At 37.8% G+C, this 25,327-nt stretch overlaps 1 protein-coding gene across 2 annotated transcripts in view; it reads left to right on the top strand.

The window, feature by feature from the left end:
• Positions 1 to 25,327, top strand: part of LOC136884072 (metallophosphoesterase domain-containing protein 1) — a 42,100-nt gene that overhangs the window by 13,590 nt on the left and 3,183 nt on the right. For both annotated transcript variants that reach the window (XM_067156097.2, XM_067156098.2), the window contains exons 2-4: positions 3,000 to 3,144; positions 14,303 to 14,576; positions 21,173 to 21,399. In XM_067156097.2, coding sequence (XP_067012198.1) covers positions 3,000 to 3,144; positions 14,303 to 14,576; positions 21,173 to 21,399 — 646 coding nt within the window. The remainder of the gene's footprint in view (positions 1 to 2,999; positions 3,145 to 14,302; positions 14,577 to 21,172; positions 21,400 to 25,327) is intronic.

Below are 25,327 nucleotides of genomic sequence, written 5' to 3' on the forward strand. Positions count from 1 at the left end.
TCATACCACAATAGTAGACATCAAAGGAAGCAGCCAGGAAGTAAAAATCAGGAAGGGAGTAAGACAGGGTTGCTCATTCTCACTGTACCTCTTTAATGTATTCATTGAAAAATCTATAAAGAAGTTCAATACTAACACAAAAGGAATTACAAAAATGGACAACAAATCCATTGTACCAATATAAATTGTCCGTTATTGGACATTATAAATTTTCCAGCTTACTCATTCTGGTTGCCAGCATGTTGCCTAGTGTTATCCTTGAGATTCTATGCCTAGTGTGCCAAGTCGGGCTCATCAGCTGGCAAACAGCACACCCACCAAGACGCATGGCTAGTGCCTACCGTGGAGCTACTGCGCAGGCCACTTGCAGCCACCGGCAGTCCCAGTGCACTATGGGAGACTTTATCTCATTACCAAAAATTAACAGAATTTAATTTATATAGAGTCGGGGAGTAAGAAACTACAGTCTAGGTTATAAAACATTTTATTTGCCCTGTATGAAATTGTAGTTTAGGGGAAGGTGCCTAAAATTTAAAATACCTATGTTATTGGTCCTATCGAAAAGTACCACATAACAAAAGTTATAGAGAATACAAGTTCCGACCATTTATGTTTAATTAAATTTTACTGTACCGACTATGATACGAGTGGTATTTTAGAGTTGGAAGAAAACTAAATGTGAAGACCTACAATATTGAAAGCGCATAACATTGATCAACAATAACATTACATGTAACAAACTTTAACAGCTTCATTTCTAATAACAATAATCCCATATTGACTACATATCAAATAGAGAATATATATATAAAATAAGAGTTTGTCTGCACATTGCTCAAAATTTGAAAAGAATGGTATTTTTGTATCGGTCATGCCCACAGTAACAAGGAAATGCACTTTTTATTTTTCTCCGTAATTTCTGTATGTATGTATGTATGTATGTACACGCATCACAAGAAAACGGCTGAAGAGACTTTAATAAAAATCAGTGTGTAAAGTCAATGGATGAGCCACTACAATCTAGGCAATAAATTATTTTATTCACGCTGAGTAAAATGGTAAATGACTGATTATTGGCGCTAAATAGCTGGGGAATTAGAAAACATTCTTCTTTAGATTGCCATTCCTCTGGTTCATACATTTTCTAATACTGCTGGTATGTAACACACTGGTTCATCATAATATTCCAGCTATTCGATCCCTGCTCTGACGTGCTGTTTCAAATGAGCAGTGTGCACGCTTAAGGCAGAGGCTCAGTAGTAGTATGACCTGGTTTAGAATTACAATTTAGGCCTATTCCAAATTATAGCACTACAGTTCACCAAATAACTCAAAATTCAACCATGAAAAGAGCCATTTGTTAAGAAAATCTCCTTCCTCTTTAGTTTTATTAAATTCTACAATCATTTTATTCCAAAATAGCAGTGAAGAGGGGGTTTCTCCTCTGGCTTGGGGGAAGAATTTGCCTCCAAGTCAGATATTTTTTTCCGCTGCCAGTGTAGTGAATTGAGATTTTTCGACTCATCGGGTACTCCTAGGAAGAAGCTGGGACTCTCCACTATTCGATGCCCCTCACCGAAAAAAGACGAAGAGTGTTCACGGATCATGGCTGTCTGCGGCTTGGTCATTCCAGATCTGGAACTTTGGACTGTTAGATCAGCAGCTTAGTATTGTTCGTTAAAAGTGAGAAAGTGAATGGTTTTTAATTTGATTGAGTATTTCATATGAAAGCATTGCTTTTAATCGTGCCATTCCTACTGACGTCATTGTAATGACCTATGTTCATTTCAGTTGGGAGAACCACTAAGACAGTGTTTCTGAGGATGTAAAAAGGCAGGTGGAGAGTGAGTGTCTGCCATTACAATGAAAACTCCACAACTTGATTGTAACATTAAGAGCTATGCAACGTTTACACTACCTAGCCTAGAATGCTGTATACACTGTAGAATTCCGTAGCGAAGCACGGGTACATCAGCTAGTATGAATATAATGTTGGAATTCAAGAGGACAAATTGGGGCAAGTATTTGTTTATAGGAAGGGGAGTTGGGGATTGGAATAAATTACCGAAGGAGATGTTGAATAAAATTCCAATTTCTTTGCAATCATTTAAGAAAAGGTCAGGAAAACAACAGATAGGGAATCTGCCTCCTGGGCGACTGCCCTAAATGCATATCAGTAGTGATTGATTGATTGATTGATTGATTGATTGATTGATTGATTGATTGATTGATTGATACTTATTCCAGACAAGTTTTCTTACAGTCTGGTAGAAAGTATTGCCCTGAATCACCCTCTTGCTAGTCTCCATGTCCACCCCTGTATTCTACATTAATTCATTCCCTAGGTATTTGAAGCCGTCAACAATTTCAAGGCTTTACTAATAATGTTATTCCTTCAGGCTAGCAACCCGTCAGAAGGACATTTGATTGCTTTCAAGTCTTGCAAAAAGTAAAATGCAAGACCGTAACAGGTCACATGGCCCAATACTTGGAAGGAAGATGATGATGACTAATAATGTTATTGGCTTTACGTCCCACTAAGTACTCTTTTACGGTTTTTGGAGATGCCAAAGTGCCAGAATTTAATCCTGCAGGAGTTCTTTTACATGCCAGTAAATCTACCGACACGAAGCTGACGTATTTGAGCCCCTTCAAATACCGCCGGACTGAGCCAGGATCGAACCTGCCAAGTTCGCATCTGAAGGCCAGCCCCTCAACCGTCCGAGCCACTCAGCGTGGCATTTCAAGGCATTGACCACCAATTTTCACAATGCCGATTTCCTTGTTTTTCTCCTCCTGATACTTATACTAGTGATATTGAAATTGGAATAAATATTGTCTAATAGATATATCATGTAAACATCAGAAATATAACTAAACTTCTATCCCCATTTGGATAGAATAACAATATTATTTTTTTAATGAGAAATTTGTGGTTGTTTGACAATGCTTTATTTTATTGTTGTGAGTTGATAACTGCACAAAATCTCTTTTTACAGATTCGTTTTGTGTGCATGAGCGATACCCACTCGCTAACTCCTTTTATTAAATTTGATATACCCCCTGGTGATATTTTTATACATGCTGGTGATTTTACACGCTGTGGGCGAGAAGAGGAGGTGATTGATTTCAACAATTGGCTCGGTGAGAATATACTACATTTTATGTTACAGTGGTGAAGGTGTTATAACTAGTGTTCGACAGACTGAAAAACATAGTTACGTTAACCGAATCGACAATGGAAAGCATAGCTTCACTTTGACAAAATAGCTGCCCTTATTCGAGGGAAATGATGTTCAGCCTTCTGATGAATAAGGAGACAAGAGTGCAATAGAAATTCAAATACAATATGTGACCGTTGCGTGGAAAGGGACCCGAAGTTGAAAATAGCAATTTTACAGCAGAGCTGAACAAAAGTGTAAAAATTGCATTTCTATGTTTTGACTTCCTGCATTACCTATGGGTCTTCTTAACAAAATAAGTGACTCAGGAGTTGAAGTCTTTGTCACTCGATGTCATGAAAACTTTGTACAATTGGCACGAAAATTAGTGAATGCTGTAATTGCGTTTTTCTCAAAATACATTTTGCCTAATATCATCATAATCATCATAATCATTTTCCAGCTCCAGTTTTCTAGGTGTGATGTTTCTTAATAGCAACAGTCAATAATTAATACCTTCTGAAGTATTGCATCCTAAAATGCTCAGTATTTTATGCCAATTTTTATAACCACAAAATCTTTAAAATGAAATATCTGACTTAGGTCCTTTTTTAATTAATTTAATATTACTTAAATTTTTTTATATTATCCTCTTTTACAATACAAAAAAAACATCTATATTAGATGGGATAATATCTATACATGTTGTAGCCTACCTAAAGGCCATCCTCAGTAGAAGCTCAAATATTATATTTATGCAAACAAATAAAAACATTAATAAAGTGTGTGGAATTAATAGACAGTGATCATGATTGACATATTAAAAAATGTTGAGGTAGAAAAAGCCTCTTGTCTGAAAACTCCGTTTGGTTGACAAAACTTGCTAATTCTTTTAAAAGTGGAAATCTGTGTTGCGCAGCATAGTGAGACTGTCAATAAGGGGATAATGAGTGCACATCATTCGTTAGAAGGCTGTCCGTTTCGAGTGGTACGACCTTGTAAGTCTCATGTCACTATTGGCACTAAGCGCGCGCGCATGTGTGTGTATGTGTGTGAAATTTAAAGAATCTCAGCATTAATTTTTTTTTGGGCAGCTATCATGCAAATTGATTCTATTTTTTTCAGTGGCAATTGCTTTATGTTAAACAGCTAGTTTTGTACAATTTGAATCAAGATGGCAATGGACATATCTTCCAAAACATTTGTATGTGGTCCAAACCATTTATATTTTTGCCTTGTGTTTCAGAAGGTTTTCATCAAAGTGTCTGTATAAGATTGTGCATGGGCATCATCTGCTAAAATGTTTCTAATAGTGGAAGTTGTAAAATAAAAATAACTTAATATGATCTAAAGGAATTCCATAAATTTCCTGAGGGAAAGAGTCTCGTGTGGGTTTACAAGCAAGACACATTAAGTCAGTTTTTTTTTTTTTTGCACTACCTTATGTGATTTTCTTCCTGCTCTATTCACTGGTGGTATCCATTAAGTCATATGAGGTCATTTTGTTAATGAATTTTCTAACTTCTATTTTCTTGATAAGTCAAAAAAAAAAAAAAAAAAAACGAATTTCATTGAGATAAAACACAATAATACAATTTGTGCTACACAGCACTATTCTAGATACTCTTATTAAACACATTGCATAGTTTTAAAAAGAAATATTCTTATTCTGAGAGCAGATTGCAAGTAAGAATTTTGACTTAATATGCTTTGCTTGTAAACCAATGAAATTTAGATACCGATTAAGAAGTTGAGCGAGCGATAATTTAGAACTGTACCTGTTTTAAATAGTGTAATGTTTTCAATTTAATTTTTTGCTTTCTTGATATATTTATGTTCATGATACATTTAGCAGCTGAAGATGATCCCAACAGAGCATCGAAATTAGTCCTGCATTCATAATGTACTTTTAAACATTAATACATAATTAACACTAAAAGTATTGATTAGGCGGAGAACCCTAAACGTACAATTGTGAACTGTTGAACTGTCAATATGGAAATGAAATTGATAGCATATGATTAATAAATTCCATACAGTGATTTTTAAAATGTCCTAAAAATCTCAAAAATTACTTAAAAATGAGCAAGAAAATGCCAGTTGCCTTTAATTTTCGGCCTTTCATTAATGCTCTTAAAAGTGACTGAATGCTTCTTTGTAGTTCAAGCATGTACCAGTGAGGAACATCTTCACAAGTATGTTTCATGGCCTTTCATGATAGTGTTTTACAAGTATTTTACTCCCAAGTACATTGATCGTCAGGCCATCATGTCGTAGTCTATGCCCTAGCCAATATGACCTCTCTTCTGGTTCTGATTGACCAGCTGTTTTTCCTAGAACATCTGTATTGGTTATCTTTTGTACCCAGCTTATTTTCTCCAAATGGCACCATCACTTCATCTCAGAGGCTTCTAATTTCTTAATATGATCTTTGCTTGTAGTCCTGCTCTGTCAACACAGTGTGTCACAACTGGCCCTATATAGGCCTTGACAAGCTTCTCTCTTAAGCTGAGGGAGACTATTTAGCCACCTGATTTCAGTTTCATACCAAAAATCTTTAAACTGTTTCACCTGCTGGATTTCTTCTTTATTTATGGTAACATGCAGTACCTGTTGATGTTTATTTATCAGATTTTTTGTCCTTTTGAGATTGATTTTTGAAATAATCTCTTCTTTCTTTCTTTTTCTTTCTTTCTTTCTTTCTTTCTTTCTTTCTTTCTTAATCCGTTTACCCTCCAGGGTCAGTTTTTCCCTCAGATTCAGCGAGGGATCCCATCTCTACCGCCTCAAGGGCGGTGCCCTGGAACATGAGACTTTGGGTCGGGGATACAACTGGGGCTGAGGACCAGTAACTCGCCTAGGCAGCCTCACCTGCTATGCTGAACCGGGGCCTTGTGGGAGATGGGAAGATCGGAAGGGATAGACAAAGAAGAGGGAAGGAAGCGGCCGTGGCCTTGAGTTAGGTACCATCCTGGCACTTGCCTGGAGAAGAAGTGGGAAACCACGGAAAACCACTTCAAGGCTGGTTGAGGAGGGAGTCGAACCCCACTCTACTCAATTGACCTCCTGAGGCTGAATGGATCCCATTCTAGCCCTCGTACCACTTCAAATTTTGTGGCAGAGCCGGCAATCGAACCTAGGTCTCCGGGACTGGCAGTTAATCACACTAACCAATACACCACAGAGGCAGACATTTTAAAAATAATAATAAAAAATTAAATACCTGAGTTGTCTGGTGGTAGTGGTGATTATTGTTTTAAGAGGAAATTCAACCAGGCAACCATTCTCTATTAACATTAAACAAGGGATAAAAGGAAGGGATCCAATACTTTGAAAAATAAAGGTATTGGCCAAAGAAAGCAACGGCCATGAAGGGTGTGAAAATGAAAGACTCCCTAGGCCTTGATACTTAATACCGTTGGGATCAGAAAAGAACAAGAATTGACCAAGGGAGGTCGGATAGGATAGATGAAAGTTGGGAGCCTGGTGCAAGTAAGTGGAAGCAATGCCAGGACTCGGCTAAGGGCCTTGTGATCGCCAACCCACACTCCCAAGTTAAGAGGCCCTGGAGTTTTTCTATGTCTGCATTAGGAGAAGTTGCTTGAGACAGGAGTGCGGGGAGGAGTGTGTCCTGGTGGGCTGCTACGCATTGCCTTGTTTAATTTAATAGTGCTAGGTGTTGTGCCCTGCACATGTTTGTTTGTAGGAAGTGTCGGAAGTATTGTGATTGTGAGCAATAGTTTACAGTAGTTCTGTTAGTTACCTTTGTAGAATAAGGGCAGTTGTAATGATGACAAAAAAGAAAAATGAGGAATGACAGTACATAGTGGGGACCAAAGTTTACTGTGCAAATTGTGAAACTCTGTGACTTGGAAGCCACATAGAAGCACCTTGAATTCTTCCTAACAAACCCGGCTATTAGGCCAGCTACATGTTGTGGCATTTCAGTGAGAAATTAGGAAGGTAGTTTATTATCGATTTCCAGGAATAAAAGTGAACGTCCGGCAGTGCAGAACACCATTGTGGACGATTTTGATTGCAGAATATTATAATACTTCACCAAGTACTTTCATGTGTGACAGAAAGTAGTGCCTACATGCACAAAGTTCCTGTCTGTCTAGAAAGAGTAAATTGACTTCAAATGAGGCGTAACAACTTTAAGACGAATCCTGAAAAAGGTGAGATTTTGCTGGAAAAGAAGTATCTTTAGAAACAGATTGTTAATAGAGAGGGGAAATATAGTACATTGAAAATGTGTATGCCAAGAGAAAATATGGGAATTCGGGGAGGAATATAGGCCATAGAAAAAGGGTATAGTAATGGCAACAAAAAGAAAACTAGGAATGACAGTATGGAGTGGGGAGCAAAATTTTATTGAACGAATTGTTAAACATTGTGACGAGGAAGCCATGCAAAAGCATCTTGATATCCCCCTAATAAACTCGAATATTAGGGAATTTGTGCATAAGCCTGTTAGCATCGATACGTCCTTTAATCCGCCATCTACCGAGCTCGATAGCTGCAGTCGCTTAAATTGCGGCCAGTATCCAGTATTCGGGAGATAGTAGGTTCGAACCCCACTGTCGGCAGCCCTGAAAATGGCTTTCCGTGGTTTCCCATTTTCACACCAGGCAAATGCTGGGGCTGTACCTTAATTAAGGCCACGGCCGCTTCCTTCCCACTCTTAGCCCTTCCCTGTCCCATCGTCGCCATAAGACCTATCTGTGTCCGCGCAACGTAAAGCAACTAGCAAAAAAAAAAAAATAATCCGCCATCGCGTTGAATCCTAGATGCACTGATTTGGGGGCTGTTTTGAACATTCTGTGTAAGACAGAATTTCATATAGTATACTTGTAGGTATGTTCTGTTCCTTTGTGTTTCCTAAGATTAACACTTTCAGCCCCATCTGTATCAAATTGCCGCACCATTAGTCCCAGCCAGAGCGTTGGTAAATTCACGCTCTGCCCAAGGCTTACTATCATAAGTTATGTATTTCATTATGGTCCGTATTGACAATTGATCACTATCAAAGGGTAGAGAAGGGTCCACCTACTCAATACCATTAGCTTGTATAACTGGGACTAGTTTCGGCCCCATATATATTGGGTCATCTTCAGCCACGCTCCAGTTGGAAGACATATGCTCGCATATAACCACTAATAAAATAAACATTCTGGTATGTCACAATTTACAGTCCAAATTTAAAACATTGATGAAGTCTGAACAACACATCCAAACTTGAAACCAAATGACACATCAAAACTGCTGTGGTTGGTGCCAAGCTATTTATTTATTTATTTATTTATTTGACTTTTTGAAAGTACACAGGCAGTAAGCCCAACACAGTACCTTCTTAACACAACAGTCAACAGTACTTATAATGCATACATGTAAGTAAAGATAAATACACAATAATAATGCTGAAGATAATAAAGACAAGGAAGAAGAATGAATGGAAAACACATACACAGAGACAATGACAATCCAGAGTACAACAATGATTATTTCTACACTATAAAAATACAAGAATTGCAACAAAGATATAAATAAAGTAGTAAGTGACTATATTAATAAATAAGTTAAAGAGCACCTATTATATAGAAAAGGAGTCTGAATTTATAAATTAGAAACACAGGCCTTTAAATGTATATTAATGACAGTGTGTGATTCTGAAAATAAATCTATTCCTGCAGCAAATGTGTTATAAAATCGTAGCATTTTAATAAATGGCGAGTTCAAGTGATGAGATGTTCTAGATCTTGGAACTTGAATACTGTGTTCATGCGAGATCCAGCTCGTGGAACATGAAAGGAGATAAAATTGAGCAGTCCTATGGAATTAAATTTATTTCTTACGATTTTGTTTAAGGTTTTTGAGAAATAATGATTCTTCTGTTGCGCAACGACGTGAGGTTAAAGTTACTTCTTAAATACCGTGTTGATGTATAAAAAGGGCAAAATGTCTTATTTGTTTTATAATACAGATACCGCAAAAACTTGTTTTGAACAACTTCAATAGTATGTCGTAGCTCCTACAGCAGTCAAACGTTCCCGTACCTTTCAAGGCTTACTATTGCATAATCTTGTTTATCTGATGGCCTACGGGTGTTTTCAAACAAATAACTGGAAGAAAACAATACTATTTGAAGTCATCACTGGCAGACAAGAACAGGTGAAAAAAACTATGCAGTGCTGCCAGCACATTATGCTATTTCAAACTATGTGCGAGTCTAAAAGCCTCATGCTTTGAAAAACAAGGCTATACACATGGGGCTGAACACGTGCTAATTAAAATATCTTGGGCTGGGAGGAAATGTGCTTTTGATATAGATGGAGCTGAAAGAGTCGTTAGAAAATGAGTTCTAACATGGAAAAAGAAAACACTTCAAAGAACAACATGTGCCTGTTCACAGATCTCGCTGCTTTTGCAACCACCTTACATATTACATGTTACATATTAACCCGCGAGGGGTCGCGTCACAGTCTTTTAGACCGGGCACGCACATTTTTTATTCTTTCAGAATAATTTCAAGGTATGAAGCTTCATCCCTTTCTGTACCTTTCAATGGACTCATCCTCTGCACGTGCTTATGTTCGCTGTTCCCCAATTTCATCACCAGTCAGTCAACAGAAATCTTTTTTCTGTAAGCCTGGTTGTTTCCACCTTGCGCAACTCCTGGTATTACCTTATTACACTGTCCTTTACACCAGGAGCTGACATTCGCCGTCCATGGTGTTTGTTGTCGGTATAGAACTGTTTTGTGAGTTTCATTGATACATTTTTCTTTAAGAATACAATGGGTTTTGCTATAAAAATTGATATTTAGTTTTACGGATATATTTTTCTTTATTAATACAATGTGTTTTGCATTAAAAACTTGTATTTTTTCTGAGATACTGTATGCTTTTCTTTAATAATATAACATGTTTTGCTGTCTATTTTGTTTCAAGGATATATTTTTACTTAACAATACAATGCATTTTGTAAGAAAATTGGTATTTTGTTTCATGGATATATTATTACTTGATGCAATGTGTTTTGTAAGAAAATCGGTATTTTGTTTCATGGATATATTTTTCATTAATAATACAATGCGTTTTGCTATAAAAATTGGTATTGTGATTTATGGATATGCTTTTCTGTAATAATACAGCTTGTTTTGCTGTAAAAGCTGGTATTTTGTTTCATGGATATACTTTTCTTCCACAATACAATGTGCTTTGCAAGAAAAACTGGTATTTCATTTCATGGACATGTTTTTCCTTAAAGATACAATCCGTTGTGCTACAAAAGCTGGTATTTTATTCTTCCCGGTCAAATCGACTGTGCGCGACCCATCACGTAACTCTTTAGATGCGACCCACCTGCCAACTTTTGCGGTTTGTCCGTAAAATTTACAGAAATTGCAGCACTTTACGGCTTTACGGATGGACTGTGTCATTTTACGACTTCGCAGACAAAAGTTTGAAACATTAACATTTGATAATCACTCCACTTCTGTACAGTTGATAGTTTGCGTGGGTCGAAGGCAAGTCCACGATAGTCGATAATTCGTTCTTTGATATGATTGGTATTTTTAACTGTGTGATGTTTGTGTTGTTATTGGAATTGAATTTAAAGCCGAGATAACAGTTCTTCCATGTGAATCTTAGGATTGCAAGAGACTATCCTTATTTTTTTCTGTATTGAAAGTCTGTTAAAAGGAGAACAATAAAACTTTGATTTCCACCTATTCAATACATTTAAAGCAATTATAAAATTAGGATCTCATCCTTATTTTATTGCTTAATTGTTAAAACATAGGACATGTTTCGTTCATATTTTGAACATCTTCAGGTATAAATATTCTTACAAGGTTAAATTGGTAACAGTGTTCTCGAACTTACACTTATGGTTTGTTGTTAACAAACTTATTCATAATAAACTGTAAGAAACCTCTTGAATGTAAAGCGTTTATATTGAAAATAATATGCCTTATTTGTTGAGTTTGACACTTTAAAACCTTATTCTAATATTTAAAATACAATGCCATTAGTCTCTGTATAATACATTTTCAATCTGTTAAATTGCTGAATGTCATAAAATTATTTGTTGTATACACATTAAAACATTTTGTTACAACAGGCGTAAACTTTTTCACATTGTACCAATGGAAATGAAATCTTAATACACTCAAAACAGCTGAGTTTAGGTGTAAATATTATTTTCTTCCATAAATGACAAAACTGATGCGCACTGTTTACTATAGGTTATGAATTTTGTCCTGCTTTAAATATTTAACGTCAAAATTTGTCAAATTCACAATTGCTTGTAGTCTTAACCACTGTAGGGCAATCCTACAGACGTAAGCAGGGACTAAGTCAAATGGTGACAGTCAAGCTTTGGTGATACGCAAGTGGTAATTTCATCCAAGTTTACATAAGTAAGTTTGTTGACATATCTGTAACAGTATATTTTTTTTTCTTTTCGTGAGAATATGTGGTGAATGGTTCAAAAGTTGAAGAAAATAATGTTGAAGGATCAGCACTTACCCCTTCTACTCCTGCTTGCTTGTACGCTAGTGCTCTTTTATTGAATCTTAGGAGTTGACAGGCTCTACTCCATAAATTCTTTGTTCCGCTCCGTTCACTTGTTGTGATTTAACCCATTTTTTTTTTTACCACGTGAGTGTTGTTCTTTGTTCACGAAGTTGGCATTTCTTGAATGTTTTGGCCTTTGAAGGTATTTTAATGAAGTGTTCGAGTGTTTGTGGTATAACTTTGTGCTTCCCAGTTTCCTGTATTTGTTGGTCTAATTACATTCATTCCAATGACTGGGTATACAGCTATTAGCAAAGCCCATTAAGTTATAAAGAAGAAGAAGAAGAAGAAGAAGAAGAATTATATTTGTTCCACGTGTGTGTGTATGCTTTTTACCATGTGCATATTCTTTGTTCATGACGTTGGCACATATTGCACATGATGGAGGAAATGATTTAAGTAATCATGCGAAGTGCGGTAAACACATAAATTACATTAAATCGAAGGAAGATAACAAGAAAATCAACACTTTTTTTGCCAAGTCTGGAAACTTTGACAGTGACGTAATTAGGGCTGAGTGTCTTTTTACTTCCTTTTTGGTGGAACACAATGTGCCCTTAAGTGCGGCTGATCATGCTGGTGCTTTAGTTAAGAAGATTTTTCCCACGTCAGAAGTTGCAAAGAAATACAGCTGTGGTCGCATGAAAACGACATGCATTGTAAATAAAATGGCAAAAAATGCACCATCTGAAGTTAAGTGCCTTCAGATTGGACCATTTTCATTGGAGCGGATGGAAGCAGCTATACGAATGCCAAGTTGTATCCTATTGTGGTTACAAGTTTGTTAAGCCCAAAATTGTCAAAAACTCCTCATTGCTTGAAGTTGAGTACAACTTGATTCAAAATCAAAGAAGTGATGATGAGTTAGTTGTTGGCATTCAGACTTCAAACATAGTGAATGATCTCCAGGATACAGATAAATCCCTTTTCTTTTCATCAGTGAGAAACTTCTTTTGTACGGCCTGTGACTACTGTACATCAACAACAAGATTCCATTCAAGCATGCTCAAGTTGCTAGGTTAGACAAAATTGAAGGTGCACATATTTCTTCCATTCATTTTTTTCTTGGAAAAGAATCCTATCATGTTTTGGAAGGAAGAGAATGAAACTACAGATGAGGTGATGAATGAACTTCAGGGGCATTTCACAGCTCTTCAAGTAGATGACACTTTGGCTGCAAATCAAGATACTGCAAGTGATTCCAGTTGGGCACAAATATCAAGAGTTTGTGGAGCCGATGGACTTCTTAATTGTAACTGAATTTCTGGAGTAATGCTTTCTATTCTGACCATACCCCATAGCAATGCAGAATGTGAATGTGTTTTCAGCCTTGTGAAGAAAAGTAGAACAGATTTCAGATCATTCATGTTCAATGAATCTCTTCAGCCTTTCTATTTTGAAGACCAGGAGTTCTGGTCCCTGTTATGACTAAACATTTTCTCAAGACTTTTTGCAGGATGCTTAATAATTTTGTGTGGCTATTTCTAGCCGAGTGCAGCTCTTGTAAGGCAGACCCTCCGATGAGGGTGGGCGGCATCTGCCGTGTGTAGGTAACTGCGTGTTATTGTGGTGGAGGATAGTGTTATGTATGGTGTGTGAGTTGCAGGGATGTTGGGGACAGCACAAATACCCAGCCCCCGGGCCATTGGAATTAACCAAAGGCCAGTACGCTGACCATTCAGCCAACGAGTCGGACTGCAGGAAGCTAAAAAGGCCACAACTATGACTTTAAAGTCCAACTACCGTGTGATTTGCAGTGTGTATTATATTATTTCTTGCCTGTGTTATGCTAAACAAGTTTCATAGTGTAAAGCCTTTTTCAGTTATCACATATCTGCTTAATTTATCAAGGAAGTCTTGTTACGTATGCTCCAAACTAATATCCACCATGCCTGATGCTGTTTTTCATGGATTTCTTCTTGATTGTTCTGTTCATCTACAGATCATTGGCCTATGATGTAAGTAAATATTTCATTGAAGTATCCTGTTTAAAGCATGAATTATTGTATTTCGTAGCCCAGAAGTATTTTTATTTTTGTCAAGCTGGGGTATTTCGAAAATACTTAGAATTTTTTGGTTGTGAGTTTTACTGATAGCCTTTTTCAAAAGATGGCAGGTATGGCTACATGTTGATAACACTCACTCACTCCGTAGGCTTCCGAGGGACGTGAAGTTCCCATGCCGATCTTACAGTCCTCTTCCATCCTTTTCGATCTTGAGCCTGCTCTTCCCAGTTATCAATTTGGAGGGCATACTTTGTTGATCTCCTTCTTCCAGGTGCTTCGGGGTCTTCCTGAAGGTCTTTTTCCATTAAGAGATCTACTGGAGCTCTGTTATCCTGCATCCTCAGTACATGTCCAGCCCAGCACAGTCTGTTGATAACATCTACCATTATTCCTGTAGTAATTCTTTTCTCTTTCTGCCTTCCTTTCTTTCTTGTTCTTTACTTTCCTGTGTTATCCTTTCTTCTCTGTATGTAATCAAATCATCCTTGCCCATGGTGAGTGTACATTAATTTTTTAGGGTTGTTTTAAACTTACATTGTATTGTGTTCTGTTGTAGCTGCTTTACCACACAAGCACAAGATTGTCATTGCTGGAAACCACGAGCTGAGCTTTGATAGAACATTCACCCATCCTCTGAAGACCAGCCCGGGCTCTCGAACTGCTCATACTGGGCACAGTCTAATCGATCATATACCAAACATGGGTTTTCCACGAGAGAAGCTACTGGAGGCTGTCCAGACACCTAACATTAAGGATCATCTCACAAATTGTATCTACCTTCAAGATTCTGAAGTAGTTCTGTACGGTCTCAAGATATATGGAAGTCCTTGGTAAGTATTAGAAAGGAACAAACACGTGTCAGTCCAGGGATTATTGAAAAAAAATATCCATATTTAAAAAATTCTGCTTCATTTTGGATGGACATTTTGAGGCAATTGTGGTCTCGAACTGAATAGCAAAGAACGGAGAGGTTTTTTTAACACAGTGGCGCCCGACGCTGGAGATCTCCATTTGGCTATAATTTTAACTACTTTCAATCATATCATGGAGTAGAGGGATCGTAAATTTAAGTGTCAATGTATTTTTTAATTGCACGGTCTCTGTAGCCATGGAAACTTTGTATATACACAGGTGTTCCTACGCGCCGAGAATCATTGTACAAGATAGTGCGTCTATGTGACGACAAAGTATTTCAACATTTTTATGCAGATTCATTGTCTGATGTGCCACATGAGTGATGAGCTCTGAGAATTCTCGTAGTTTCTCAACTGGCAGTACCGGGTGAGTTGGCCGTGCGCGTAGAGGCACGCGGCTGTGAGCTTGCATCCGGGAGATCGTGGGTTCGAATCCCACTGTCGGCAGCCCTGAAGATGGTTTTCCATGGTTTCCCATTTTCACACCAGGCAAATGCTGGGGCTGTACCTTAGTTAAGGCCACGGCCACTTCCTTCCCATTCCTAGGCCTTTCCTATCCCATCGTCGCCGTAAGACCTATCTGAGTCGGTGCGATGTAAAGCCCGTAGCAAAAAAAAAAAATCAACTGGCAGTAAGTGACAGTCGACAGTAGGTGATGGCTACGAGAATTGTCTCTTCTATGCAACTGGTATTTCTTTGATTATTGACAAAGTTGTGGGCGAGATTAGGAGTTCTGATTGGTGTAATCATGGAGTATAAATTATCGCTGCATCTTTCTTTCTTTAACCCTTCATTAGTCGCTCACGGAGAATTCTTCCGGGCCAATTACATTTTGCACTGTACTCAACTTCCCTGTTGAACTGTGGGTCTCCCCATCCCTATACCTTTCTCCTTGTTCATTTGGACTCGTCCTGTCAGCATTTCGGCGCGATCATGCATCCTGTGTACGAGTGTGGGATCATTGTTTTGACGAGTGACATTGCCTGGACGTTTCCTCCATGTGCGATTAAGTAAATTACCTTATAATTATTTTAGTGCATAATTTTTAATTTTGGAGGTTGATGACCTTGTTGTTTTGTTCTTCTAAACTTATTTTGGAATAATATTATTTCATATTTCATATGATGTGATCGTCGTAGCTAATGGCGAGTCTCACGAATTTAATATCATAAGATCATTCGACATAGTTGAGTTCTACAGTATTCTTCTTTTAGATCAAACAAACTGTGTAAAAATAACCTACAATTAATTATAAGGGTTTCTTTTGATTATACCGAAGAATACTGCAAACGAACATGCCAAAACAACATCTCAAAGGACGAAAATGACGCGCATTTTTAACCCCGGAGGTTACCTCCGTGCGCGGCTAGTAATGTAATAATTTTTGCGTGTCTAGACAAGGGTTAAATCTTCATGTATTTAACAAAATAATGTCGGATATGTAGAGCTATTCCCTGGAGCTCCAGTGCAGATGTCAACATGGCACGGCGCATTCAATTGCAGATGGTTACCGTTAATTGTGATTAATTATGTACAGACCGATTATAATAGGTACAAATTGACAGTGAATTAGATATTTCTAATGATTAACTGCTAAAACTAAATGGAGAGTAGCCATAAAGAGAAATCCTTGCATACTTGAAAACAGTGAGTACACGAATGGCACAAACAGGCCATTCATACTACACTGTGCTTAGGAAGACTATTAAGGCCCAGTAATATAAAGACATCTGATCAGAGATCAATTTAGAACCTAGTTCTGAAAATGAACTGAGATTACGAGTTCGTCCTGTTGTACAAAACTGAACTCGGTTTACACATGTGTAGTTCAAATGTAATTGGAGTTCAGAAAAGTGGGCGTTGTGACACTGCAAAACAAATGAAATACGAAATAGCTTTGCCCGTTGGATAATACTTAAATTGTGGGATTGACCTGGCCGTGACTGTCAACAACTGAAATACGAAATTGCTTGTTCCCTTGGATAATACTTACATGTTGACAAATGAATGTCGTTTGCAGCATGCACTGGAATTTCTTCATGTGCTTTTCTTGCAAAACGGATATCCGACTTCCCTCAGTCAGCCGTTGTTTTTTCTGATCCTGGTGGTTTTAGATATGCAAAGCCTACTGAGTTTTTCATTTTCACGGCCTTCGTGACCGTTCTCTGTCTTTTATTCATTCTTAGAAGAATCGATTAGTGTTAAGAAGGTGTGATTGCCCAGTTGCACTAGGTTCGTTTGGTCTTGTGTGGTTTAATATCACATCAGGATAAAAATGTTGTCACATAGAACCCGTCACATGTCCGTTTTTCCTTTACAGTACATGTTACCTACGGCAGTATTAAAGGTGTTAAATCATACATTTGATCATAGTGCTTTTATGGAGCACAGCAGAGCGAATACGTAGCTGTCAGAAAAAGGTGAAGCAACTCTGCTGTCAGTAGCTAGCTCATGTTTCATGCGTAGCACGAATCAAACAGGGCAGTCACCCCTGGCAGATGAAGCACGTTTAAATACATTACATTTTCACGAGAATTACTTGGATCGATTTTTGGAATAATCACAGTACTGAACTTGTAATGTTTGTAGATTTAAGACTAGGTGTAGAAAACAGTGCATTTCCATTTTAAAAACAAAGTTAGTAGCATTATCTCAGAGGAAATTGACGCAATTCTATCTTGAATGGTCCATATGTTATTCGAGATGGAGAACTTAGCTGAATAACCCTCTATATCCCAGTAATGAGACATCTTAAAACATGAACGAGATAATGTAATATCGTAAGCAATCCATAGAGGTTATGTTGTAGAATTACGTTTCATTGCATTATAAGAAGCGTAATATAGTTCATATACGGACACCAACTATAGCTAACAATGTTTTAGGTTAGTCTTTTGTGTATTTTGCTTATAATTTATCATAACAACATGGATAATAATATGTTCACTGTCAGCTGTTCTTGTATTTCGAATAGAAAACAACTTCTTCAACTGAAATCAAAGAGTTTGATTGGAGAAATTTCTCCAGTCAAGTTTAATCCTAGTTCAGTGTGAATTGATCTCAGATTAACATTTATACAACAAAAATCTGAGTTTAGCTTGAACTGAGATCAATTTTATCTCTTATCTAAGATCAAATGGTTTATACAACCGACCGTAAATGGAGCCACAAACAGTACTGTTTTTAAAGGTATTAAAATGTACAGACTACTAAGTGAGTACATGTTCCAAGTTCGAGGTCGATATCTTTAAATACTTTTTGAGTTACAGTAGTTTGAGTGCAGCAGTGTAATTTTCTTCTTGGAGGCTTGAGCTATCCGGTCTACATGGGGTAACATGGGGCCCGCCGTCAGTGTGTTAAACCACTGCTAGTAGTCTGCCTGACCTTGACTGCATGATGTAACCCTTGCTATGAATAGCGCATCTGTATGTGTGCTTTGTAGCCAGGCCAGTATAGTATGGACTACCTAGCAGAAAGCTCAGTATGTTTTCCCTCAGATACAACAAATCAAACAAGAATCCGGTGTCTTTGTTATTTTCATGCAAGATACAAGAACAATCTCACTCCATTGGACTTCTTCTTTTACTGGGGCTACAGTAAGAATATTGTTTATGGTGAAAATAAACATGACCAATGCATCTCAGAGAAAGGATCACTGATGCCATTGCAGTTGTCCCTCCAAACTTGCTTCAGCGTACGAGGCAAGAAATTGATCATCAATTCGATGCGTTCTGAGCCACTAATGGGGTACACACAGAAATTTATTAAGGTATGTAAAAAAAATTCCATCTTTCATCTTTAAGTTTAAGACCATAGTCGCTTCAATATGTTTATCCTACTTGAAGCAAAAATTTTTTAAAATATGGGTATTCTTTTTCTATGACTGTACAGAGAGATAGGAGCAAGAAAAGGAATGCACAATAAGATAAATGCGACGATCGGTCAGTGTGGAAAAAGGAGATGAGTAGTAACATGAAAACACAAAATGAGGCTCCCTCTTCATCAATCCCAGTTCTTCTACATTCATTTCTTTTCAGTCTCCGACAAGCTGGTTTCTGTTTCCCACCTTCATCTAGAGTGTGGCGTTAGCACTGATTGAGGGGTGTTTTTAATAGACCTTTGGTCTTGATGGGACAACTAGAGGATAGGAATATGGTGGATAAATACAACTTTTGTCCAAGTGACCAATCAATTCTTGTATAGCAAGATAGGAATGTATAATAGGAACATATAATGCCCTATAATGCTATTAAAACAGCTCCCAGCATGGTAGTAAGTGATCGCAGTTACTATGTCAACCAGTACATGCCTCCCATATTTTCCAATTGCAGCTAGATAAGTTCTCTCCCTTTTCCTACCCTCTCTATCTCAAAGCTTCATGAGGAGGCCGGTCCAAGTTCCATGTTGCCAATTACCGTAGCCATTGTGGCCGGGCTATATAAGAGTGTCTGTATAGTCTTCTTTCTTCTTCTTCTTCCTCTTTAGGGTCCGGTTTATTTATTTATTTAATCATGTCAGAAACATACATTATAGCTTACAATAATATCAGGACAATAACAAATCTGGTACTATAACCATTAATTATTTCTGATGAAGGCAGGTAACGATGTGATTAAGTTCTACATAAATACAAATTTAATTAAATGTGGTGTGACCAATATGCGGCTAATTCACATGCTTCCTTGGTAGCGTCGATCACATTCTGGAGAGAGCAAGTAATTGGACACAAGTTACAAACAAGAAGATGGCTCATTGTCTGTTCTTCACCACATTCACATAGAGTGGAGTCGCAGACAAAACCCCATTTTCTCATGTGGTCTTTGTTCTTCAAACTCCTGAACACAACCTGTTGAGCGTCTTCCATGTCGACCAGCTCCATTGTCTCCATTTAATTCTATCTCGGACCATGTCTGGATGTAGTCTTAGAGCTTTCAGGTCGTTGTGCACTATATCGGTCCATCGCTGTCTTGGTCGTCCCTTGGGTCTCTTTCCAGCGATTTCCAAATATTTATGGTGCTATTGGTTTCATGTTAATAAGCGCTAATAATAAGTGTATCATTATCAAGACTGGCGTAGTTAAATATTAATAAACTAATTTCAGATTTTTCTCGAAAACTGGTAATGATATGTTTTCAGTTCTAGCATTAAGTCAGCAAAATTGGAAAATGCCTTGAAAAATTAATATTTGAATTGAAGTTTAACAGGGGTTACCAGCACCCTTTGAAATTATGATGTTTATTATTTTTGGTTTCTTAAAATAATAATACATTATTCTTCTTCTTTGCTTCCTTCTCGTTAAGGTGGATGGGCTTCAATTTTTGGAATTTTGGACAAAGCATGTAAGATTTTAGAAATTAAGAATCACGACCTGTGGTTGGAATACCTAAGGTTTTGTTTTTGCTTCGGATTTCAATAAAAAGAGGTCCCCTAGCTAAAGATGGCAAGTTTAAAGGCTCTCGAAACGACAAGGTGAAAGATGGAATTTTACCTATCACAACTCATGTTTCAATTAAATTTTGCAGACGCGTATGGCAGGGTCTGAACTATTTCACTTTTTTATGTGTACAAAATCTCTTGTATATTTCTCCCATCCTCACCTGGATTTGAACCCTGAATGTTGAGCAGACCAGTCAAAGTGCCATTCTGCTGCTGCAATGTACCTAAAAATAAATTCAGTCGTCTGGAGATAGAGGGAGGGGAATTATGAGTATGTTGTAAGATATTAATGAGCTGATAAAATTACTGCTGAGCCACCTTGGAATAATAGCAACGATATTTAATGTTATTCTGGTGCTCCCACAATCCCCGTACATGGATATTATTTTCCGCAGCACCTAGCACAGAGCGAGAGGCTTTGATTGTAGTTGTAGTAACTCCAGCCGGATGATCATTAGGCAACACAGAGCTCTCGCTCCTTTGCTCAGCACCATGTGCTGCGAGCTGTCAGAACACGCACGTTGTTTTAATAGGACTATAAACACAGACTAGTCAATGTGGGAAGAGGAAGCAACAGAAGCGGAGACAAAAAAAAAAGACAAGAACCATCTCCATATCTTCACACATTGCCATTGTCAGATAGATGAGCTTGTCTCTCATCAGTCCCAAAAAACTACCTGTAATTGACCTTTTCCTTTTGACTCTCCCCTTTCTTGAAATTAGATGGGTTTTTTTTTTCATTCCACATCAAAAAAAAAAAGGAATTTCTAAAGAATGGCACTCTCAGTGAGTATGGATAACTGACTTCCCACTTCTGATGAAGGTAAAAAGCAGAAACGAGCATGTCAAGGGCAGAGATGTAATTGACTTTGTAGAACTTGTATCACTGAGGTGAGGGCACATTTAGGAGAGCAGAGGGTGAATATGTTGAGCTTGTCCTTTTATATTTTCTTGTCTGTTTTTTTTTCCTTCCTGTTTTTGCCTCTGTCTACACTTGTCTCTCCTTCCTATCTGATAATTTGTATTCAAGTTTCATTTTGTTCTGATGTCTGGACATTGTGATTTAAACTTTACAGGCAACCTGAATTCTGCAAGTGGGCCTTCAGCTTACCTCGCGGTGAGCCATGCCTGGCGAAATGGAATGAGATCCCCGAGGACACGGACATCCTGATAACTCACACTCCTCCTGTCGGTCATGGCGACCTGTGCTGTTCTGGTGTACGGGCTGGATGTGTGGAGCTGCTCTCTACAGTGCAGCAGAGGGTTAAACCCAAGTACCATGTATTTGGGCACATTCATGAAGGTAATGAAATAACTATGATGAATTATTTCAGCTTGTCACTGTCTATTGTTAATTATGTATTAATAGCAGCCTTCATTAGTCTAAATCACTTTCATTAATTTATGTACATATTTTACACCCACATTGGAGCACTCGAATCAGTCCTTATACCTTTAAGTCTTCTGAGTATTAGCTAGAGATTTGGCTTTCAGTTTCCTCTTATGTTACCAATTTTTTCATTCTTTCTGGCCTGGCTACTAGGGCTGGGCAGACCGGAACAGTCAGCTATTCTGGACTGAAACCTTAGGAGCTCGAGGTGGAGTGTTTCGGCACACGAAACTGTAACTGCGCAGAAGAGATTACTTCGTCTGAAATTTGAGCCAAGTAATCACGTTTAAAGGCTGCTTTTAGGTTAAGATTTTGCAGTCAATACGAAATACACATACAACAGTTACAGCGACAGTACAGGTGTTTAAAAGTAACTATTCCAAGAATATTTTCACCAATTGAAATGTGTATTGGCCAGTATTGCGAGCAGTTAGGGCCAGGATAAAGCTTCATGGCACGTGAAAAATCAAGTGGAACTCTGAAATATGTACTTTAAAAAAATCATGTTTGAGTGTAGCTGTTAGGATAAGAATGTTTTCATTCATTCTGAAATACACCTGTCACAATTACACTGTCAGTAGATGAACAAACAGAACTCCCATGTGGCATTCTGAAAAGTTTACAGTCTTCTGTGCAGTATACAGTATGTTCAATGAAAACACTTACAGAACAGTTGAAAACAAAACAGAACACATTAAGTGATTCACTTGTACCGAAGGCCAGTGGCCGGTGTAACTGGACTCACAAAACAAAGAGGATGTGACAGAACACTCCAGCGCGTGGTGGCACACAGCCAGCCAGTAGGCGAAGGGCAATGCATTGTGGCGCTTTTGACGGGACAGCAAGTCACTTTCGGTCTCGCTTGAGAATGTTTTGAAACAACTGACACTCGGTGTTCCGGAACAACGGAACATAACTTTGCACCAGCACACAGGGACATAGTGCCCAACCCTACTGGCTACCCTTCGATTGCCAGTTATGGTGTATTGTTTTTGTTCAAGTTTTTTTAAAGGTGAAGTCTCGTGTTTCTCTTCCTCAGAATCACCGGGCGAGTTAGCCGTGCGGTTAGGGGCGCGCAGCTATGAGCTTGCATACGGGAAATAGTGGGTTCGAACCCCACTGTCGGCAGCCCTGAAGATGGTTTTCTGTGGTTTCCCATTTTCACACCAGGCAAACACTGGGGCTAGAACTTCATTAAGACCACTCCTCAGAATCCTATTCTCTGCCTTCAATATAAGAATATATTGAATATTGTGATATAAGTCTGCGTTCTTTCAGTTTTTAAACACACACGCATACTTTCGAATTAAATCTGTAACATCACTTGTCTCGCATTCATCACACCAACACTTTTGTTGCCTCTTACTCAACATGTTTACGTCTTAGTGGTCTCGGCTAACCTAGCTCTTTGAACCAATTGCTGTTGATTTTATCTTTCCAAAAGTAGTTGAATATTTGTTTCACTAGCCTGGTTTAATATAATTTACTTACGTTGCAGTTTATGGATTGTCATTGAAAAAAGTATGACATACAGAAATATCTTAATTAAAGTACATGATTTAGGTTATCATGGAAATATTTACGGTGTGGTTTACAGAGTCTACTAATGCGAAGTGTACACATTATTTTTCAGCCTCAACGGAGGCCAGAAACTCACCTTAATCCTATCCTATCCTTGAGACAGTTGTTCAGATGGTAGATTGCTGACTTTCTGAGGTCAAGTTGGCAGGTTCACTCCTGGCTCAGTCCATTGGTATTTAAAGCTGCTAAGATACATCAGCCTAGGTTTATGGGCACTTCCTGACATCTCTTAAAATTTATAACAGTGAAAGTGATGTTAAAATAAATTATTAGGCCAGGTTTCTTTAACTGAGTCCTAAATTTTACTTAACAATTGTTATTAATTGAACACTTCGGTTAAAAGTACCATGTTTCACAAACATATTTCCATCATTTGTTACAAAACAATTGTTAAAGACAAATGAACACATTTCCGTGAGATTTCTGAACGCGTTTGGCAGTGAGCGTCTTTTGTTTCTTTACATAAACCGTTCCTAGCAGTGTTGAAATAGTATTTTGTTACACATGGTTGACATTATTATAGATCATGGTTAGCTGAGACCACTAAGACGTAAACATGTTGAGTAAGAGGCAACAAAAGCGTTGGTGTGATGAATGCGAGACAAGTGATGTTACAGATTTAATTTGAAAGTATGCGTGTGTGCATGTTATATCACAACATTCAATATATTCTTATATGAGTGCAATCTAAGGATCCTACATCTCCGGGAAAATGTGATAATTGATATGCCTTGAATGATTTTCGGGCATTCTTTTATTGCGGGGAAAATAATGTAATGCCTTGTTAATGCTGCAGTGACAGCGAGAATTCTTCGCAGAATTCTACACACACTTGTCTTGCACTCATGAACATAGTCCACCTTCAGTTACATGAAAAGAGTCTGAAGCATAACGTCTAACAAGGAGAGGCCAGAACCTGCGTCCAACCAATTTCCATTAGGTTCAATGTATCTGTGGGGAAACATTCAACAGTAACTTGTGTATCAGGATTTAGGTCAATACGCTTTCATTTTGGAAAAAAATGAGGTCAAATGTCATGACGGAGGATCTGCTTCAGACTTACATGTCAGGTCTGCAACCTAATAATTTCCGAACAATTTATGAATACACGATTCAAATGCAATGCATTTTCTACCTGAAATTAATAGAGGCCTGAACGTTCTCACAGTTACTGCTGGATCTCTCTCTCTCTCTCTCTCTCTATATATATAAATTTGAGGTAGAAAAATAAGTGCACTGCAGTTTGCCTAATATTTTTATTCGCATTTTTATCTTCCCGTACCCTCAAATAACAGCTTATTTTGTACAAAAATATATAGCTATAATGAGACTCGAACTCATGTCGTTGATGTCTGTAGACAAGTACGGTGACCACTAGGCTATCACTCCGCATGACTGTGCTGTAATTTTCCAAATGCGTCAGTCTGTTGGAAACTCTAACCTATTTTCAATTTATTCTAGTACCTTGTTCATTATGACTTTGGTAATTAGATATATTTGTAGAAAACTTTCTTCTGACATCTCTAAAGAGTAGTTTTTTCTTCGTATGGGTCATCCTTTACATTCTTCAGTTTATGAATAGTCTTCATACAGTAGTAAAGCTTCAAACTTACGTCTTCTACATGCTACCATTCTGAAATTTTAACAGCTGCTAAGAGGTTTAAGATAGGGCTGGTACCTTGTTAATTTAACACAAGTATTAACAATTTCTTAGGGTTAACTATTCTTGATGAGACTGACATTTTGTTAACTTACAGTAGAAGTCCACTATAGCGAGCACGGCATATAACGAGAACCCTATTTTAACGGCAGTTTTGGTCTGTCTCTTCAAAATTCCTATATTGAACTGTGCATTGTCCTTCGGTTACAGCGAGAGCACTAACATGACGCGTCCGTTATTACGAGCGATTAAGCGTGCGTGATTATTTTTGTAACCAATATTTATGCACCCAGTGAATATTGCATGCGATATCATCTTCGGTATCGTTTCCTTGCTATGTCCACTAGCGAGCGCTCTCTTTGACGTTCGAAGGCAATGTCATGCCACTTAGTAATACCCGTCGACTGCTGTTACGTGAAGAAAAATGGAAATGAAAGAAGATAACATGTTTTCGTAATAAATGTGTAAATAACTTGTCCGATAGCAGCTGTTAACTCGTTAAAAATAAAGGCTGAAGTTAACAATCGGTTAATTTTAATGATAAATACTTCAAGTAAGAAAGAATGGGATACACCTCAAGATATGGCAGAGTGCATCATT

Source organism: Anabrus simplex, chromosome 12 (assembly GCF_040414725.1).
Source record: "Anabrus simplex isolate iqAnaSimp1 chromosome 12, ASM4041472v1, whole genome shotgun sequence".
In the NCBI taxonomy this organism is placed as follows: domain Eukaryota; kingdom Metazoa; phylum Arthropoda; class Insecta; order Orthoptera; family Tettigoniidae; genus Anabrus; species Anabrus simplex.